We start from the raw sequence: 20,193 nt of genomic DNA, 5'->3' as shown, positions 1-20,193 counted from the left end.
TTCTCGCGCGTGGCGCGCCGTGTGCGGGCGCACGTGGTGGGGGCGAGCGGCGCCTTTGAGCCTCGGGTGCGTTCGGGCTTTTTTCTCCGTCTCCATCAGTGCGGCGGGGTCGCGCTCCATCGGCCACAGCTCTTCGTGTACTGTGTTTTTACACATAGTTATCAGTGTAAATGGCTTGTGTATTAACCTGGCAGCGAGTGTCACCTTCGAACAGCATCAGTGACAAAAAGGGAAAAAAAAAAAAAAAAAACATGTGTCATATAGATTGTTCCTTAGACGGGTACCTTGAGTTTACCGTGTTTGTACTTAATTTACTTCCTCGGTGATTCAAAGCTGAGCTCAGTTTTTATTTTAGACACTTGGCTTAACGGTCATTCTTTTCTTTACCCAATTTAATTTGCTCTCTGCAACACGGTTAATTATTGCTCTATAATTCAACTGCACATCCACGTGGATCCAAACCAGGACAGGTGAGAAATAAGGAGTTGGAGAAATAGTGTTTTCCAAGATTGCTATTTACTTAGGGTCGGCCCTGTTTCGTTACCGTGTTTACCATGGTTGGTTTCCTCATTCCTGCAGCGTAGGTGGTTTTTGGGTCTTGAATCTCTCTGTGAGTTTTGAGTTCACACACTTCAGCGAACGAAAAAACTTACTCATTACTTACTGCTGCTGCCTGTTGTAAGATCCCGTCGTGCAGTTTGTAATCGTTGCTTTCATTCATCTTGTTTTTACTGTTGATTTTTAGTATTTGCATGAAGGTTTCTAGAATTTCTTTATGGATAAAATATTTTAAATGGCGGGAAACATAAATGTGTGGTGCCAGACTCTTTTGGTGTGTTAGTGCAGGCAGTCCCCATGTTACGAACGTCCGACTTAAGTACAACCCGTAGTTACGAACCACCCCCATAAAGGCTACTATATTAAAAATTCGAGTTAGATAACAAATGACGCTACTTTGAAAAGGGAAACAAACACGACTGAAACTAAATGGAAATAATAAAGGGATCGGAAAAAGGTTAAACGCCAATGAACATTGGAAAAGCCAACATTAAAGTTTATTTAATGGTTTTTATACCCCCCAACACACACTCTCCTCCTCCTCTCTCCTGCTGTTACGGGTGGCACGATGGCACAGTAAGCAGTGCTGTCATTTCACAGCACCTGGGTGGTGCGAGAAGACATGGATTCAATCCCTGCTCAGTCTGTGTGGGTTTCCTCTGAGTGCTCTGGTTTCCACCCACACTCCAAAGACATGCTGTTCAGGTTCACCCCTAGTGTGTGAGTGACAAAGAGAGTGTGTTCCACTGATGTATGGATGAGTGACCCAGTGTAAGTAGTGTATCTAGTAGTGTAAGTCACTGCGGTGAATAAGGAGTGTGGACTGATAACACTACATAGAGTTTATAGGAAGTTGCTTTGGAGAAAAGTGTCTGCCAAGTAAAGGTATTATAAAGTACTGTAATATTATTATATCTCTGTTTCTCGCCATTATAAATCCTGTAGTTACATTTATTATTATTGTTATTATTATTACTGTATTGTTATATTAAAAATGTTTTATTGTATCAGAGTATTTCTTTAATGATTTGTACATTTCTTTCTCTCCACTATAAATACTGTAGTTACATTTATTATTATTATTGTTATTATTATTACTATTATTATTAAAAATGTTTTATTGTATCAAAGTATTTCTTTAATGATTTTTACACATAGAAATGTACACAAACTGTATACTAAGACAAATATGTGACTCACTCACCTTAGATACACACTGTACCGAACTGTTCCAACTTACGTACAAATTCAACTTAAAGACAGACTGAGGAACGGAACTCGTTCGTAACCCGGGGAGTAGTAGTACATTCTGATCCGTTAAAAAGAAAAACAAAAATTTACTGCTGCTGACACCTGTTTTCAGATACAAAAAACTAAAACTTGTGACCTTAAAAATAAAACAGCCAATGTCAGTTTTGCTTCACATTCATTTGCAGATTGAAAATAGCCATAAAAAAAATTGCAGTGCAAGGAGTGAATAGAAAAAAGTGAAGGAAAAGTGTGCTGTTTATATACTGCATTCTGAGAACATTCCGGATCGAAAGGTTAGAGCCGACTGACTGCATTTTACATCTCGTTTATGTCGCGTTACAGTTACGTTCGTTAATCAGCCGCTTTTCTCCAACGTGACGCACAACTCGGAGAAACGGAAGGTCATCAACGACAAAGGGCTTTGGACACAGACGCGGGATTATGGACCACGCAGCTCGTCTCTGTCGCACCACCATGTTGCTGGTTCACATCCCTCCAGTAGCTGCCCACCCGATTGCAAATGAGCTCTTTGAATGCTTCCGATTAAAAGTGAATAAGGAGCTCTTCACGGCGGCTCATTGGGATCCCTGTCCCTTCTGACTGTAGGTGCCAGTGCTGCTTTTGACACTTTGACCTGTTGGGCCAGCAGGGGGCGTAGTGGTTAGAGCTGCTGAATGAACAAATTAGGTGGCTTGCGCTAGAAGGTCTTTGGTTCAAACCCTGCTATAATACCCTCGAAAAAGGGTAAATTACCCAGCTGAGTGGTCAACACTGTAAGTCACTTTGGAGAAAAACATCCGTTTTGCGAAAAAGGAAGTAGCAAACAGCGTCACGTGTACAGTAGATTCAGTCCCGACCTCCAGGGTGCAGCGTGCAGCTCAGCCGCTCTCGTCAACAGGCCGACGGTGTGGCTTCCAGCCCGGCGGGTTCCATAATGGCGGCCAGCAGGGTCACGTTGTACACCTCCACGTCATCTCCCTTCAGGCTGAGCTGTGCTGTGGCGTGCACCACCTCGTCCAGCTGTGACACAACACCCTCCCGTTACTACAGTAAAAATCATGAAGGTCAGTGGCATTTAGATGAAGAAAAGCCACATTGTCCCAAAGACCCGGTCAAGTCCCGAGGTACAAGAAAACCACAATATTTACTTCTTTTATGTGTCCTGAAATGTGCTGCATGTGGGGAAAACGACCCGCCCCTGTTTTCATTCTGCGCACAGACAGACAAGCGGGTCCCCTGGTGAGGGGAAGCGTGTTTACACACACACACACACACACAGTCTGGCAGCTATTAATAACCCAGTGTGAATTAAACAGAGGTGTGCGTTCTGTCTCACCCCCCCCAACCCCCCGCAAATCAGAAGTAAAGAGGCCGCCCACCCCGTAGCCAACAGGGGGCGCCCATGTCACGGTGATGGTCTTCTGGGTGCCCATGTCCAGGGTGTCGCAAGGCGGCTCCACGCTGAAGCCCTTCTGCTGTAGCGCTGCCAGGTTGTCCCAGCATAGCTCCATGACTTGCTGGAGGACGAGGGACACAGAGCAGGACCTACCTGTCGTAAGCAGCTCGGCACAGAGAGAGGCCCCTCCCCCCGAGGCATCCGGCACGGCTGGAAAAGGACAACCTGAAGCATGATAACTCTTATTTTTACAAAACAGAACAAAGATGCTGACCTTCCTATAATTTGTGTATTACTTATTACACACAGGGGGGCGCAGTGGCGTGGCGGGTTTGGCCTGTTCCTGCTCTCTGGTGGGTCTGGGGTTCAAGTCCCGCTTGTGGTGCCTTGCAATGGACTGGCGTCCCGTCCCGGGTGTGTTCCCTCCCCCTCCAGCCCTGTGCCCTGTGCCCTGTGCCACCGGGTTAGGCTCCGGCTTGCTGCGACCCCGCTTCGGACAAGCGGTTTCAGACAATGTGTGTGTGTGTGAGTGCGTTAAGTCCCTGTGAATAAACAGCTGTTCTGAACGACCCATTTAATTCTACATTGTTTTTAGAAACAGCAATTATATTGTTGCACCGGCTCTTCGGCTCACGAACACAACTGTCTGTTCATAACTTGGTTTGTTCGTAACTCTGAAGTCACTTTTACCTCTAAGTCACAGTCAGTAAAATCTTAATAGAACACATGTCCCCAGAGTTATTCCCTTGTTCAGTTCTGCACAAATCTCAGAAAGAGCTGTAACAAACACAAAGAACTAACACATTTTATGCTTTTTGAGTAACTTTGAGCTACATTAACATTAAAAGTATGCGGGGACACACAGCGTTACACACAGTGTTACAAACTATGAAAACCTCGTGTGTGTGTAAAGTTGTTTGAGGACAAACGCAGTAATAGTGTATCTGGCTGGACAAGTGCTGGAGCGCGTTCTTGCTGCGGCGGCCGGGTGAGGGTTCGAGGCGATACCTTCTTGGCCTGGGCCCAGCGGAGGAAGCCCACCTCCAGCTGGCGGACCGCTGGGAGCACCGAGTCATCGGTGTGGAGCGCGCTGAACGTGAGCAGAACGGTTCGCGGGGCCTTGTCCGCATCTGCTATGGAGAGGAGAGGGGAGAGAACCCAGCCCAGTGCGGCATTCAGAGGCCACAACAATGCTACACCTCCTCCTTACAGCAGCAGCGTTACCCTAGTAATACCACAGTTAACACTACAATAGGATCCTATAACACCGATGTGGCATGATGCTGCATCTTTATTTCCACTCTTACCAGGTGTCAATAAATGTGAATGATATAGAGTCGTAAACCCAGTACCTGCTTGTTTCGTGTCCTCCCCAGGGGGCAGAGTGGCCAGGGACTCGATGGTCACACCCAGGGGGTCCCCACCTCTCAGGAACGTGGGGCGCCTGGCGGCGGCGCCCTTCAGCTTCAACGTGCACACCGTTTGCTGGAGAGCAGAACAACGACAGAGCATTGCTCCAGCTGCTTATCCAGGGTAGTGGACCGGCGACCAGAAGGTTGCGGGTTCACATCCCAGAAGGAGCCCTACTACTGTGTCCTCATTAAAAGCCAGTTCCTTTGAATCACTCAAATATGCCCAAATAGCTGTAAAAATGTCATAGCTCAGTTACCTGCTTTTGGTGAAGGTGTTTGGTAAATTATATCAACGTATAAAATAACATTTGGCGAAGAATTGTTTCGTCGCAGTTTTGTTGCTGTTTTCTGTACCCAACAAAAAAGGGCTTTTGTGTTGTATTTTTAGGATTTCAAACAGATTTTTGGACCCATTTCTAGGATTAGAAAACTGTCCAAGCCCCCCCCCCCCCCCTCCAAAAAAAAACACGTGGTGTTGTAGAAAACCCCAGAATGTCCCCTGTAAGATGTATGATGACTCGAAATTAAACTACGTACAGTCTGGGAGATACACTTGAAAAATGTGTGTCCTCCAGAGAGGACAAAATTGAATGGCTGTGTGTCAGGAGGACGTGGGTCCAGTAAACTGATTACTATTTCAAACGTCTTCTTTCAGTGTGTTCCTGGTGGCAGCGAGACGAACGAACCAGGAATAGCCGCTTGCGTACCAGGGTAATTAATTCCTGCCAGAGCAGAGTAATTATCAGAGTGATAAGCGTGACCCCACTAGCAGTTTGCTATTGTCTGAAATGCTGAGATTGTCCTGAAGAGAGTGCTTTGCTCAGCGTGTCTCCGCAAATCCCCAAGCAGGGCCGTACACACACACACACACACACACACACACACACACACTCATGTAAACAGTTCTACTATTGCAGAAAGCATTCGCTATACGAGTGTAACAATGTAGCAATAATCATATGGTACAGTAATACACACCGAATGACAATCATGTAGACATTGTGAATCTGACACTGGAAGCTTCAGTATGACAGGTGTGTATCACAGGTGAGTTTGTTTAGACTCCGCCCACGCCTACCCAGCCCAGGAGAGGATCATGGGAAAACACGGAGAGATGACACCGGGGGGGCTCAGAACACACTGTCTGCCTGCTGTCTACTCACTGTCTACTTACTGCCTATAATCAACTACTTGCCATGTCCTCACAGTCTACTCGCTTCTTCTACTCATGTATTTACCTTGTACTCAGTCTACTCACACTCATGTACTCGCCACATAGTCACAGTCTACTCAGTCTGCTGCTCATGTATTCACCACGTACTCAGTCTACTCATTGTCTACTAGCCTTCTGCTTGCTGTCAGCTCGTGTTACTCGTGAACTGTTCGCAGTGCGTTGTGTCAGCCCCTTCAGTCATTTCCTTACTCAGGGTGCTGCGTGTGCCGAGTAGGAAAGGGCTCCTTTTGGGCCATCTTGCTTCCATATTCCATCTTGGCTGCGCTAATTCAACGCTCTCCTGCCACGACCCCTATTTTTAGCAGGAAGTGTGTCATCTCAGCTGGGAAAATGTTATTCCAGACACCAGAACGACTAGCGAAGGGCCACACTGGCACCTTTTTGTGAGTGAGTGTACCACGTCATCACTAAGTACGAAAACAAGCACCCAGACGGACTGTTCATTATCTCTGGGGACTTGAACCAAGCCGACTTCAGGAATGTGTACCCAGAATACATTCAGCACATCCCCTGGCCCCACCAGAGGCTCAAACACCCTTGACCACTGCTACACTTCACACAAAGGTGCGTACCGCTCTCTACTGCGTCCGCACCTCGGGCGGTCAGATCACGCCTCGATTCTACTGCTTCCGGTCTACAAGCAGAAACTGAAGCGAGAGGAACCTGTGACGCGCACCGTGCGGCGCCGGACACCGGAAGCTGAGGAAAGGCTCCAGGACTGCTTCGACTCCGTGGACTGGGACACGTTCAGAAACTCATCCTCCAATCTGGACGAGTATGCCACAGTGGTCACGGACTTCGGTACTCTCTAAGCGTCTGCATACCCCATAAAACTGTTCGCTCATTCCAACCAAAAACCGTGGATTACCGCTGAAATCCGAAATAAGATCCGCGCGCAAACCTGCGCGTTTCAGTCCAGAGACACGGACGTGTACAAGCTCCGCAGAGCCATTGCCAGCGTGAAACGGGAATACAGCAGGAAGGTGGAAGGTGGACAATAAAAACTACCATGCGAGGCTATTATTTGTGGACTATAGCTCAACATTTAACACTGTCATCCCAACCAAGCTGATCCAGAAACTACTAGGGCTGGGACTGAGTGCCACATTGTGCAACTGGATCCTGGATTTCCTCACCAACAGACCCCAGCGTGTGCGGATTGGCAGTAATACGTCCTCCCCACTGATCCTCAACACTGGCACTCCACAGGGAAGCGTCCTGAGCCCGGTATTGTACTCCTTATTCACACATGACTTGTGTGGCCAGGCACAGCTCCAACACCATCATAAAGTTTGCTGACGATACCACCATTGTGGGTCTGATCACCAACAACGATGAGACGGCCTATAGAGAGGAGGTGGGGTTCCTAGCAGAGTGGTGCCAGGACAACAACCTGTCTCTCAATGCCAGTAAAACTAAGGAGCTGGTGATTGACTTCAGGAAACAGGATACGGCTAATGCAGCCATCTACATAGGAGGGGACGTTATAGAGAGGGTCAACAGCTTCAGATTCCTAGGGGTCACCTTCACTGCCAAACTCACATGGACTGAGCACACAACATCAACTATCAAAAAGGCCCACCAATGTCTCCACTTTCTCAGGCGTCCGAAGAAAGCCAGGATGTCCACTACAGTCCTCACCACCTTCTACAGGTGTGCTGTGGAGTCCATCCTCACACAGGGTGTATTACATCCTGGTGTGGCAGCTGCTCCATACAGGACAAGAAAGCCCTACAGAGGGTGGTCAAAACAGCTCAGGAAATCATCGGCACGCAGCTACCAGCGGTCGAGGACACCTACACCACACGCTGCCTCAGAAAGACGATGCGCATCGTGAAAGATCATAGTCACCCCGCACAGGGACTCTTCTCTTCTCTGCCATCTGCAAAGCGGCTCAGGTCTATTCGAACCCACACTGCTAGGTACAGGAGCAGCTTTTACCACACTGCTGTAAGAGTATACAACACTCACCAATGTGCCACCTTTAGTAACTAGAGTTGGACTTCTCCACCCAAGCGCATTGGTAAATTACACTGCCACTTTAAGCATTTGCATTCTCTCACGTTCTGAGCTCTCTGGCTGTCTACCGGTATTATTATTATTGTTACTGTTATTTCTTGTCATTGCTATTAGCATTACTGTCATTGTCATTGTTTTGTTTGTGCAGTATTTGTATTGTCTCTGTCTTGTCCATAGTCTGTGGAGAAGCATCCAAGAAGAATTTCATGATACTTGTACACAGTACTTGTACCTATGACAATAAACTTGAAACTTGTAAACTTGTTTCCTCCAGATCCCACGGCTGCGCTGGAGAACTGATGAACGCTGACCACTGCCCTACCCCCTACAGGACAAAGCCGACTTTACACCTCATCCTTCATGGGATCAGCTCAGCTCAGGGATGTTTGGAGAAGGAGGATGACCGATGGCACCTGATTCATGATCTCCACACTCAGCTTGTCGGAGAAGTACAGGCTCTCGTGGTCGGGCTGGAAGGTGACCGTGACCTCTTGGGTTTTCCCCGGGGGGATGGTGCCCTCTGCAGGTGATGCGCTGAACACACACGTGCTACTGTAGTTCTGTGTACCTGAGCGGAGGAAACTGGTGTCACGCCAAGTGGAAACGTCCTGTCGACACACATTTCTCTGGCTTATCTTCAAGATCGATATGGAGACCATGTTTTATGGCCTACCCGTCAACATTTAGTGAATTGTTCATATGTGAGCTACATTAAAAGGAACTACGCATTCGGTGTTGGTGTCAAATTGTGCTGAATGTATACATTTCAGGGCCTTTTACAAAGCGGTGGAAATACACACACACACACACATTTTCAGAACCGCTTGTCCCATACGGGGTCACGGGGAACCGGAGCCTACCCGGCAACACAGGGCGTAAGGCTGGAGAGAGGGAGGGGACACACCCAGGACGGGACGCCAGACCGTCGCAAGGCACCCCAAGCGGGACTCGAACCCCAGACCCACGGGAGAGCAGGACTGTGGTCCAACCCACTGCGCCACCGCACCCCGCTCGTGGTGGAAATATTTATTAATTTAACTAATTTATTTCTTAATTCAGTCGAACCTTCCATTGAATTTTGTCATATAATGACAAATAGGTGAATTGAATTAATATACTTCTATGTAATCGTACAGATGGGGGGGGGGGTGCGGTGGCGCAATGGGTTGGACCGGGTCTTGCCCTCTGGTGGGTCTGGGGTTTGAGCCCTGCTTGGGGTGTCTTGTGATGGACTGGTGTCCCATCCTGGGTGTGTCCCCTCCCCCTACAGCCTTTTGCCCTGTGTTAGTGGGCTAGGCTCCGGCTCCCTGTGACCCCGTGTGGGACAAGCAGTTCGAACAGTGTGTGTGTGTAATCGTACAATATCTATAAGGGTTATTTACCAAAAGCTTCAAAACAGCCAAATCTGTACTCATTTATACTGAAACATAAAACACCTTGCATTTCATGCTTTTAGATTTTTCCACATTCATTACATCAACAGCTCATTTTTCACCTCAAACACATAGAAACCTTTGGAATTAGGTCAGGTTTAGTGCCCTAGGAGTCTCACCCACGGTGGGAGCAAGGCCTGGTGTGAGGAATTCTGGGAGTCCTTGTTGCTGGTGGTTGCTGAGGCTATCCAGGTGGACACAGAACCTCACCTGCAACGTGGACGTGTTCTGCAACTGGGCAGTGACAGAACTCGGTCAACGCTGCTGCCGACGCTGGCAGTGAGTCGAGTTACAGGTCAAGGGGCCAACGTACCGTGAACACCTGTGAGACGCCCTCCTTTTCCAACACATATCCAAAATCCATAAGGTCCCCGTCGTACACGCAGGTCACCGTGGGCTGAACACCAACTCCAAGCAGCAGAAGCTGCAGGCTCATCTCCCTGCTCTTGATGTCCACCGTGTCATAGTACTGCGGACCGTCAAAGACTCAGAATGTTCAAACGTTCACTGTCTTACCGCCCACTGACGGGGCACTACGTTTTCCTCGTAAATTACCCAGAATGCATCACTGCAGCCTCAGAGCTTCTGTTCTCTGTCTAAGGCCCAGAACAGCTTCATGTGCACCCCCGTTTAGACATTACTGCTGCCTATACACAGTATGATGTGCGGTTAACTACGAGACATTAAGGGGGAAGGGCTACATGGAAAATGAACAAGCTAAGCAACATGGGCCACTCTTTGTCTCAGGATGAGGCTAGCAGTGTGTGTGCCAGTGTGTATGACCACCTTGCCCTCTTCACCTCCCCACTCACCTCTTTGGTCTCGTCGGGGGTGAAGCCCAGCAGAATGGAGTGCATCGCACCAGGTGCCAAAGGCCTCAGGGCGTTTAGCACCGTGAAGGGACTGCTGACATCCAGAAGGGAAGATCTGAGCTGATAATGCCCTCATTAAGGGTGTCGCGGGTACTTGTCATCACGGCTATTTTCGGATGTGCTGACATGGGTCTTCTGTACACCGCACACTTCTTCACCCATTCGCACAGCTTGGCACTCAAGGAACACGCTTCCCGTTTGGCGCCCTGCTCCGTGGCACAGCAGCAAGGCAGTCTCATCCCGCTACACCGGCTGCATTTACCTGCCACGTCATATGTTGGTATTTCACTTCGAAAGGATACTTCCAAAGTCCGTTCGGAGAAGTTCTTCACCGCAACTCTCTGCTTCGCCGTCTGGCCTGAATTGGCAAAACAAAAAGGACAGATGACATCTCGTGAGAGATGAGAGACAGACGAAGACACTGAGGTGTAAGTGTTGTAATTCTCATAATAAACGCGTCACGCGGTTATGTTTCGGAACATGTTATGCAAATCCGTATGCAAATCTGTAAGAGGCTGACCTATCGCCACCTCCTGGAAGTTGACGGTAGTGGAGCCACCGCTGGAGACGACAGCCAAGTACGGCCGAACGGCAGGGCAGCGCACCTCCAGGTACAGGGTGTTATGAAGGCTGATGGAAAACAGGAGGATCGTGTATGAGCTGAAATCATGGAAGCCACATACGCCCCCCACGTCGAACCCGCTCTTGGATCCAGAGCAGAGGAGTCTCACCAGTTGCCTAGAACCACACATCTTTGGACTGAGGAGGGAAACTCTACCACCCAGAGCAGGGGTCTCAAAGTACCAGCCCGCAAGATGCGGTAATACGGCCCTCGGTGCATTCAAGTGTTTGTGTAAAGTCGTTCTTCTGACACCACACCCGCAGCGAACAAAGTGCTTTGCTGTATGTTTTCAGTGCCCCTTCAGTGCCCCTCATCGTCCTGCTCTTAAAACTAAGGAAGCTCGCTAAGGCTTGTCAACTACATGCCTTCCTTCTGGAAATCAACAGGTCACTGCAGTTTCCCCCAGTGTGGCCCTTTCGAAAACAAGAAGAAACGCAGGTCTTGAGCAGAGACAATTTCCAGATAACTGCTGCGTACTTGAAATGCCACCTGCCTGATTTGCAAAGAGAGAATGGCAGTTATGAAAGAATGTAATGTTAGGCATCGATGTAACAACAAAGCATTCCGACACATTTTACATTACAGTTATTTAGCAGACGCTTTGCTCCAAAGCGACTTGCAATGAACTCTGTGTAGTGTTATGAGCCCACACACCTTATTCACCGCGGTGACTTACACTGCTAGATACACTACTTACACTGGGTCATTCATCCATACATCAGTGGAACACACACACACTATGGGTAAACCTGAGAGCATGTCTTTGGACTGTGAGAGGAAACCAGAGCACTCAGAGGAAACCCACGCAGACACAGGGAGAACATGCAAACTCCACACAGACTGAGCGGGGATCAAACCCACGTCTTCTCACACCGCCCAGGTGCTGTGACACAGAGGCACTACTTAACGATACAAAATTCCAAGGTGAGCGAGATGGTGCATATGCATGGCTGATAATCGTTTTATGGACATTTGTACTATATCTTGCTCAGAATGCTACTATTCCATGCACAAATATCACAATGTGAAAGAGAAGGGTTTAAAAATGTCCTTTAATAGTAAAGATCTGTTTCCCTGTTATACTATGGTAAGTAGAAGTGTGACTGCGTTAGCCCCCGCGCGCTGAGCACGAGCCCTGCGGTTGGCCCTCTGACGTTTGCAATTTCAAGACCCCCGACCTACAGCGAACGCTTGCAAAACTCTGCAACGACTCAAACCCCGGACTCTGGAACTGTGCGCCATCAGCACTAACTCCTCACCCATCATAGTATTTCTTATTACAGAGTTTACAATGGTCCTGAAAGTACTGTGCAATAAATTAAAAAGTTAACTCTATTCTGGAAACGAATTTGATCAGAAGTAACAAATTTGTAACATTAATATTGTGGTGTCACGGTGGCGCAGTGAGTAGCGCTGGTGGTGTGAGAAGACGTGGGTTTGATCCCCGCTTAGCCTGTGCGGAGTTTGCACGTTCTTCCCGTGTCTGCGTGGGTTTCCTCCGGGTGCTCTGGTTTCCTCCCACAGTCCAAAGACACGTTGCTCAGATTCCCCCCTAGTGTGTGAGTGACACAGAGAGAGAGAGTGTTTCACTGATGTATGGATGAGTGACCCATTGTAAGTAGTGTATCTAGCAGTGTAAGTCACCATGGTGAATAAGGTGTGTGGGCTCATAACACTACATAGTATCCATTGTAAGTCACTTTGGAGAAAAGTGTCTGCTCAGTGAATAAATGTAAATTATTCAATTCAGCTGTCAGTTTTCTCCAGAGTAATTACATTTGTGCAAAAAGCTACTTATAACGACTCAAGTGATTTATGCAGCGGAGTAATTATTACTGTATCAATTCAGGGTAAGGACCTTGATCAAGGGTACGGCAGCGGGAGGTGGGAATTGAGCCGAGGTCCTCGTTGTCCTTTACCACATTACCATACACCCGTTTTCACAGCAACAACTGACTAAAATCCACCCCATCACCGTTACCAAATTTTCCATTTTTAGCCATTAGGAGATTTCTAAAAGTACCCCAGCAGCAAGTTATTGCTGAATTTACCAAAATCCCCCCGTGATTAAAGCATTAAAATCACTCCATTACCATTTACTGATTTCCCAGAATTCTCTTGGTTACCGGTTACCAATCGGTAATAGGTCACCAAAAGCCTCACTGACATCGTCTGGTTGCCAAAACACCCCCGATAGCTCATTATGAAATGACCAAATTACTCCTCGTTTTCCCCTTTGTGGAAGTTTGCCGTCTCATGAAGGGCACCTTAGAGCACGAGGACGTGCAGCTCGACTTCCGCCGAGAACGGAACTGCAAACGCTGTCATCCCGGTGAGGAAAAACCCGATCGAGCGCAGCGATCCCAGGCTGCGATCTGGAGCTCATAAGGATGAGGTCCCTCGTGAAGGAGAGTCACCACACAGACCTCGAGGAGCGTACGTGTGAAGGGTACCTGTATGGAAGCCCCTCCCCTTGGCCGCGGTCCGGGGCGTCGCCGTCGGAGACGAAACACGGCACGACGTAGCGGTGGACGCGGCCGGGGAAGGAACGCAGCAGGGAGGTCTTTCCCGCCATGTACTCCTGCGAGCTGGAAGAGACAGGAGATCCTGCTGCCGAGCATCTGACGGCACCACATGGCACAACTTGGACGGCGGTGCGTTACGGAAACACAAGCCGCAAGGACGAGCGCCGCCGATAGGGGGCGGCGTACATGAAATATGAGCAAGGCGTCGTGCGTGTACGGAAAAAGACGCAGATTTATTTTTTAAATCGTGACGACTGCGTTTCAGCGAGCGTTTTCGACTGGAGTGGAATACAGGTGGCCCTCGATTTAAAACGGTTCCGTTCCAACAACCCGTCATAAATTCACTTTGCTCAGTAAGTTTGGAACTCCCTTAATGTTATATTTGTATTATACGTTCTAAATATAATATGGAATAATGATACAATTACTTTATAACATGATAACATTTTCATGCTGCAGTTATTTTCAGTTTCATTTCTAAAAACTTTTTTCGCACCGGAAAAAAGTAGCTTGGATGGAATCATAAACGAAACGCTCCGTGGATAAAACGACGTTTTGTAAATAACACGTAATCACCGATAGACACACTGACAATCATTCGGGAATATGGTTCCTGGCGGCCGGTCGATAGCGTCCCAAGGACTCAAAAATAATACGACAAGGCTGATGGGATGGTCGTCGTAGGTACGAGTGGTCGGAGTCGCGTTAAGCTGAGGACCCCTATATTTTCCTCAAGTGTACTGTGGAGTTGAGCTCAGATCGTACTCCTGTTCTAGAAACACTGCAGAGAAATGAGTTCACGGTGTCCGATGGAAGCTGCAGTAATTCATCGACATATCTGGGTAATATGGTTATTATTCCGAGCACACGTGGCACCTTCGGGCCCAGTTGCGACACAGTGAGACCATTTCGGTTTGGAAAACTCATCTCTTGCGTCAAGCAATTGCAGCGATGAGTCTTGAAGGGTGTCTTACCCTTCCTGGATGTCCTCTGGGCTGGGGGGCAAGAAGGGGCTGCGAGGTTTGGGGGGTGGGGGTGCCTTAACGGGCTCCTCCTTCGGGATGGGCTTGGACGGGGGGCGCGCGGGTGCCGCTTTCTTGCCCCTTGCCTTTGGGTCCGGCTGCGGCTCCTTCTTCTTCAGGGTCAGAAACGAAAAGGGCTCAGGTCGGCGGAGGTCAATCCACCTCTATGATGATCATGGTTTTTTTTTAACGAGCCAACGGCACAACGGAACGGGGTCACAGCAACACTGAGGGCTCAGTGGGAACAGGGTCTCCGGGGTGACTCACGGGCACCTCCGGCTCGGCCTGCAGGCTGGCGAGGGCCTCCAGCTCGGCCTGCTCGGCCTCCTTCTCCCGCTGCCCGTGGGCCTCGCACACCAGACGGACGGCCTCCTCTCGCACCTGCTGCTCGCGCAGTTGGGGCCGGAAGGACACCTGGACAAGGCACCTCTGAGAACACAAGGCAGGTTCCGGTCACGGCGACGCAGGGTCTGCTGTTGTACCCACGAGAGGGCGAAATGCCACGAACAGCTTCTGTCAGACGATTCAGCCGTGCAGATAGGCGAAACCTGTCAAAGCAGGCGGCGTGTTCGAATCCTGCCTCCTGCCGCAGTACCCTGGAGCAAGGTGCTTACTCTACATCGCTCCAGTAAAGTTACCCAGCTGTATAAATGGCTAAATAACTGTAGGTAGATTAACACTGTAATTCACCTTGTAGAAAAGTGTCAGACGAAGACACGAGTGAAAACAATAATCACTATTAAATATGTATATATGAAATTTGACTGGGATGAAATGATTGCCTAATGTATCGCTGTTGTGCAGTATCTCTGACATCTCACCTGTCCCGGTAGGACCCGACCCACAGCCGGAGCGATGCTGATTTCGGCATTCTCCGGGAGGATGAACTCGAACAGCCTGGGCCCGACGGGGGCGATGGGGCCGTTGCCGATGCGGGGCATGGGCCGTGTGAGCTCACTGCTTCCCGTGTGCGGGTTGACGACGTGCAGCACGGCTGCGGCGCAGTCTCCCAGCGCGGTCGCTGCAAACTCCACCTGGGAGCGCGACAGCTCCAGGGGAGGGTGGACCCCCACGGCCTGGCATGACAGCCTGAACTCCCTGCAGGAGTTTGACCATAAAACACTGTCAGACTATATGCAGCTTGAAAGAAAAAGAATTTGTCATAAACTGGCTGGTTACAAGAGTACACACACATACACACACACAAAGTCTGAAACCACTTGTCCCGAGCAGGGTCGCAGCGAGCCAGAGCCTAACCCAGCAGCACAGGTCACAGGGCACAGGGCACAGGGCTGGAGAGGGAGGAGACACCAGTCCGTCGCAAGGCACCCCAAGCAGGACTCGAACTCCAACTCACCAGAGAGCAGGACCCGGTCAAACCCGCTGCGCCGCTGCACCCCCCTTACAAAAGTATGGTCCTGCTTGGGGTGCCTTGCGACGAACTGGTTGCTGGGTTGGGCTCCGGTTTGCCGCGACCCCGCTAGGGAAAAGCGGTTTCAGACTGTGCGTGTGTGTTTTCTCCAAGTTTTCTTAGAATGTAAGGTTTGTACACTCAGCCATTTACACTGATTTACTCACTTATAAAACAGGGGAAGTATTGTTTTTTTTTTACTTTGGTCAATAGTACCAGAGCAGGAGCAAAGACTGAAAAATAGGTCTCTGTGATTGTACAGCGATGGGACTAAACCACTATACAACCTGCTGCCCCAATAGAATCTATAACCACTAGTATAAATATTACAGCCACTGCATTAGCTAGTGTGTTCAGTTTTCCATTTCAGTTATTTACCATTTACTTCTCAGAAAGAGTGCTGTGTTTCTTCATCTCTGGCCATTCGGTGGTCCCACTCCCAAATTAGAAAGGCTGCTGGTCCCTCAGAGCTGCTGAATCCCTCCTACATTCAAGGTCTCGAACCCATCTCTTTGAGAGCCACTTCTCTCCTGATAGCTCCATAAATGAACCCAACACCATCTGCTATGAGTATCTCTGTATTTGCTATTTGAATGTCACTTCTATAGGAGCTACTGGAAGGATGTGAACCAGCAACATGGTGGTATCAGACAGATAAACTGTCGAGTTTTTCATTTGGAGAAAAGTGTCCAGTAAATGAATAAATGTAAATTCAGTGTATCGTTTGCTGCTTTGTGTAGCAGCCATTAGTTGTATATATCAGGTTGTGTTGCCAGTCGCCCTCCTCATACAGCTCAGGTGTCTTATGTACCTGTTAATTCCGGACTTGCAGACAAGCTGAAAGGTGAACTTCCCAGACTTCCTGGGACCGAAGGTGATGTCCATTGCCAGAGTTTCCAAGGGGAGTAATGTTCCAAAGCCATGGTTGGGCTGAATATCAACGTACTAGGGAGGAGAAGACAAAAAGACACACAAAGCACTTCTTTCTGTCCCAACTTGAAGGAACACACAACTGAAGGAGCAGCTATAAACCAATAGATGGCGATCTTCCTCTAGTCATATCCAGATGAACCTTGCTTTTTGGGACTCACACACACAAAATACCCTTGATAAGCAATGTGTGGGATGACAGAAGTGGTATATGTGTGTCTTTGAAGCTGTGAGCGAAGCAGTGTACTACTACCCCCCCCCCCCGGCCACCCCGACCGGTGCTGTCAGGACGACTCGGGCACATGCCCTACCTTCGGGGTTCCCACGAATCCAAAGTCCTGGGGGAGGAGGGAGAGGTTTGTGAGGCGAACGACCGTCTTCACCGACTCAAAGACGGAGCAGTGGCCGAAGTCCACGTCGGTCACGTCGAACTCCAGGTCAGAGCTTGTGAGGATGGCGTAGACCGTGAACGCAATGAGGTGGACCTGAGGGTCAAAAGACACTTTGGGAACCGGTTTCAAGCGGAGATCAGGTGCCGACAGAAGGGCCGGTGGGAAACGTGCAGGTGAGGGTCAACGCCTCGAAGGCTGAAGGTTCTGTGCTCAAAACCCAATCCTGCTGCCGCACCCTTGACCATGGAACGCAGAGGTCATCTTCTAGTAACAAACACGCGCGCCTTATGACCATAGGCTGAGCGCTCCATCTGCTGTAAGATACTTTTGGTTGACTGCACCAAATTTCATACTGACTCAGTCAGTGTGTCAATCAGCGACTGTCTTATTTACAAAAAAATTGTTTACAAAACCTTTCCTCTGTGATTCCATTTAACTTCCTTCTTTTTTTTTTTTACAATCGCTAGCAACTGAGAACAGGAGTGTAGTCCTAGCGCAGAAAAGAAAAAGGGAAGAAAAACTGAAAAACAAACGGAAAATTATAGTGCTGCATGGAAGTATAATTATACTGTACTGTATTTATGTTATTATTTTATGTATTCTTTTAATAATGGGTGACATTAGTGAAAAATATAATGCGGTATTGGGAGGTTTGTGACGAACGACAAAGTGGGCTTATGACGAGAAGGAATGGAACCCTGTCGTCAGCCGAGGGACCACCTTTACTTCGTGATAGCGCAGTGAAAATTACCCTCCCGTATAAACGGGTAAATCACCATACTGCTGTTCGGTCGCCACCGTAAGCCGTGTTGCAGCACGCATCATGGTGCAGGTGCGAAAACGGGCTGTGCGGAAGCAGCTGGCAGGGGGCGCCGGTGAGCTCTGCACCAGGGACACACATCCATCCTTCCCACAGTGCCGCGGTAACCTTGACGATGTGGGCTGTTTAACCTCCCACAGATGACACAACCTGTGATGCAATCTGCAGTGCCCGGGTTCGGTAAAACACATGGGCTCAGGAGATGCCTTACGATTCAATCTCTCTCTAGTTTTGAGGTATATTTAAAAAAAAAAAATGCACACAAACACAGAGATGCAAACAAAACCCTAGGAAAACAACGCCGAACACTCGGCTGATCTGCCGAGCAGCATCACGCAGTGTCATGACGCCGAGCGTTGCGGAGCGATGCTTTTGGAGTGACGTGGAAGGCCTAGTGCTGGCAGGTGACCTTGTTTACTGAAGCCTGGCCCCGCCCTCCTCGCCGTGGGCCCCAGGTACGAGCATGTGCCAGACTGGTGGGTGGGCAGGCTGAGAGCCGGAGGACAGGCGCGCTCTCTGTGTGCGTCTCTGAGCCCCCGCACAGAGACTCTGCAGGGCGGGATAGAGAGGCGAGCAGCATGCGCGGACCCCCCGCCCCTCTCGGCGGGGGGGTAGAGGGAGGGGGGGGAGAGAAAAGTGCATGGTGGCATTTTGAGCTGAACTGGGTCCAGGGAGAGGAATTAGATGATTCATTTCCACAGCAGCCCCACTTCCACACACCACCCTGCATCAGCAGTCCTTAACCCCCATTCTGTAACCCGTTTTTGTTCCAAATGAACTTAATTAACCCTGACTGAGCTGTTCACTGAACAAATTAGCCTTGACCAAAGTGCTCGTCGAACGCACGGTTCAGACGACGCCCAGAGGATTGCGACGCTTTAGTGCCATAGAATGTACTTGTTTAGTGTTGTTCTTCCAGCCACCTTAAATGGCGTTTGCGTTTTTGGACTCGTTGATTCTAGTAAATTTATATTAGGAAACTGTGACAAAAGTAAACGCTAACCCCTATCACTTACCCCAACACTAATCACTTACTCTAACCCCAATCACTTTCCCTAACACCTGCCATTAACCTTAATCCTAACCTCTGTCACTTACCCTAACCATCTGGTAAAGGAATAAGTTCAGGTATTGATGAATTTAGCTGCAGCACTGAAAAACACTCCAGGCAGTGGATTGCGAGGACCAAAGCTGAGAACCATCTCCTGACATCAGCGTGAGGTTCACTGAGAACTGAGTCGCTCAACTCTCCCCAAACATCACGGAAATCACAGCAGTCACAAAGGCAGAACTTCAACCTTTTAAATATCAGCATTTGAAAATGCCTTTGAGTCACCAAATACAGTGGCTATTGGTTGCTTGCCTCCAGCCTTCTGATAGTGTAAAAATTATTCCGTTGTAAAAGACAAGATCAAATCCATTACAGATCAAGCTGAAGACAGGATGGAAAAGTTAAAACTTTACTTTTGAATTAATTTTTTAAACTGTGTTAAAACCCAATCAGGGGTACATCATTAGTATACAGAACAAAGAGTGGCAATGGAAGATTTGTATTGATCTCATTGAGTGAATGTCAAGGATGGGACTCATCTGAAAAGATCATTATCATAGGCCTCTTTCCATGAATGTCATTGGTCTCAACAAGGCAACGCGGACCACTAACCTGATCTGCCACCTGTATGGTCAAAGGGACTTCCAGGACTCCGGTCTCGCTGTCGAAGAACTGAGATGCATCCTTGGGCAAGGAAGACCTGGGACACACAGAATAAGCAGAAGTTTCACGCCAGCCATGAAGAGCGATGCCATGAAAAGGATCAGACACCTCTATCTGAAGGCACCCGAGACACAGATATCACACCCAGGTGGTCAATAAACACATTCAGCACAATAAACACTTGTGCGATTCTTTCTCGCAACGTCTGTCCTTTGCGGTGGCGCTGGATTCTCAGCGGAAGCAGGGAGCAGGGGGCTGACGGCACCCTGAGGAGGTGCAGGGTGGTGAAAAGAGTACCGGGTGATGATGGATAATGGCTCCTTGCGTCTGTGTGGTTCCCCAAAGATGTGAGGCTTTCAACAAAACCACATCAGAAGCCATTACCTTGGTTTATGTGACGCTTTTCTCCAAAGTACCTTCCAACATGAGGTTTATGCATCATGCTTCTTAAAATCATATACCCATTTATGTGGCTGGGTAATTTTACTGTATCATTTCAAGGCAAGTACTTTGACCAAGGGTATTAATGCAGGAGTGGGGATTGGAAGCCTGATCTTCTGACTGCAAAGGTGAAGTCTCCAA

At 48.7% G+C, this 20,193-nt stretch overlaps 1 protein-coding gene across 1 annotated transcript in view; it reads right to left on the bottom strand.

Moving 5' to 3' along the window:
* Positions 1 to 1,967: 1,967 nt before the first annotated feature.
* Positions 1,968 to 20,193, bottom strand: part of cfap74 (cilia and flagella associated protein 74) — a 53,211-nt gene continuing 34,985 nt past the window's right edge. Inside the window, exons 23-39 of the mRNA XM_018746684.2 lie at positions 19,561 to 19,648; positions 16,997 to 17,170; positions 16,567 to 16,700; positions 15,166 to 15,442; positions 14,612 to 14,773; positions 14,297 to 14,457; positions 13,251 to 13,385; positions 10,696 to 10,805; positions 10,478 to 10,533; positions 10,116 to 10,235; positions 9,617 to 9,772; positions 9,423 to 9,537; positions 8,284 to 8,438; positions 4,558 to 4,690; positions 4,214 to 4,338; positions 3,189 to 3,326; positions 1,968 to 2,829 (exon numbers count right to left, since the gene is read on the bottom strand). Coding sequence (XP_018602200.2) covers positions 2,701 to 2,829; positions 3,189 to 3,326; positions 4,214 to 4,338; positions 4,558 to 4,690; positions 8,284 to 8,438; positions 9,423 to 9,537; positions 9,617 to 9,772; positions 10,116 to 10,235; positions 10,478 to 10,533; positions 10,696 to 10,805; positions 13,251 to 13,385; positions 14,297 to 14,457; positions 14,612 to 14,773; positions 15,166 to 15,442; positions 16,567 to 16,700; positions 16,997 to 17,170; positions 19,561 to 19,648 — 2,368 coding nt within the window. The 3' untranslated portion in view covers positions 1,968 to 2,700. The remainder of the gene's footprint in view (positions 2,830 to 3,188; positions 3,327 to 4,213; positions 4,339 to 4,557; positions 4,691 to 8,283; positions 8,439 to 9,422; positions 9,538 to 9,616; positions 9,773 to 10,115; positions 10,236 to 10,477; positions 10,534 to 10,695; positions 10,806 to 13,250; positions 13,386 to 14,296; positions 14,458 to 14,611; positions 14,774 to 15,165; positions 15,443 to 16,566; positions 16,701 to 16,996; positions 17,171 to 19,560; positions 19,649 to 20,193) is intronic.

The sequence above is a fragment of the Scleropages formosus genome, chromosome 2 (assembly GCF_900964775.1).
Source record: "Scleropages formosus chromosome 2, fSclFor1.1, whole genome shotgun sequence".
Classification (NCBI taxonomy): Eukaryota; Metazoa; Chordata; class Actinopteri; order Osteoglossiformes; family Osteoglossidae; genus Scleropages; species Scleropages formosus.
The sequence above is the reverse complement of the archived record's forward strand: the minus strand, read 5'-3'. Positions and strand labels throughout refer to the sequence as shown.